Source organism: Merops nubicus, unplaced genomic scaffold (genome assembly GCF_000691845.1).
Source record: "Merops nubicus isolate BGI_N331 unplaced genomic scaffold, ASM69184v1 scaffold47895, whole genome shotgun sequence".
Lineage (NCBI taxonomy): Eukaryota > Metazoa > Chordata > Aves > Coraciiformes > Meropidae > Merops > Merops nubicus.
Window position 1 is genome coordinate 1 of NW_008609798.1, and position 687 is coordinate 687.

At 62.3% G+C, this 687-nt stretch overlaps 1 protein-coding gene across 1 annotated transcript in view; it reads left to right on the top strand.

Moving 5' to 3' along the window:
* Positions 1-3: 3 nt before the first annotated feature.
* The window catches only part of LOC103773321 (hepatocyte cell adhesion molecule-like), a gene marked incomplete at both ends in the record, with an annotated part of 1,427 nt that continues 743 nt past the window's right edge, over positions 4-687 (top strand). Inside the window, one exon of the mRNA XM_008940686.1 lies at positions 4-136. Within this exon, the coding sequence (XP_008938934.1) occupies positions 4-136 (133 nt within the window). The remainder of the gene's footprint in view (positions 137-687) is intronic.

The window sequence follows — 687 nt, forward strand, 5'->3', positions numbered from 1 at the left end:
CGGCTGCGGGTGCTGGAGAACGGCTCCCTGCTCATCGACCCCCTGCAGCTGGCCGACGAGGGGGCCTACGAGGTGGAGGTGTCCATCACCGACGACACCTTCACCGGGGAGAAGACCATCAACCTCACCGTGGACAGTAAGCCGGGAAGGGGGGCTTGGGTTCCCCGGGAGGTGGGTTTGGGGAGTTCCATCACCCCCATCCTGAGTCTAAGGGGAGTGGGTTGGTGTCTCCATTCCCATCCTGGGGAGATGAGATGTTCCAGGGTTCTCCTGCTCACCCACAGTCCCCATCTCCGAGCCCAAGTGCTGGTGGCCTCCTCAACTGAGGTGGGTTGGTGTCTCCATACCCATCCTGGGGAGATGAGATGTTCCAGGGTTCTCCTGCTCACCCACAGTCCCCATCTCCGAGCCCAAGTGCTGGTGGCCTCCTCAACTGAGGTGGGTTGGTGTCTCCATACCCATCCTGGGGAGATGAGATGTTCCAGCGGTCCCCTGCTCGCCCACAGTCCCCATCTCCAAGCCCAAGTGCTCGTGGCCTCCTCGAGCGGGTTGGGTTGGTGTCTCCATTCCCACCCTGGGGAGATGAGATGTTCCAGCAGTCCCCTGCTCACCCACAGTCCCCATCTCCAAGCCCAAGTGCTGGTGGCCTCCTCGACCGGGGTGGGTTGGTGTCTCCATTCCCATCCT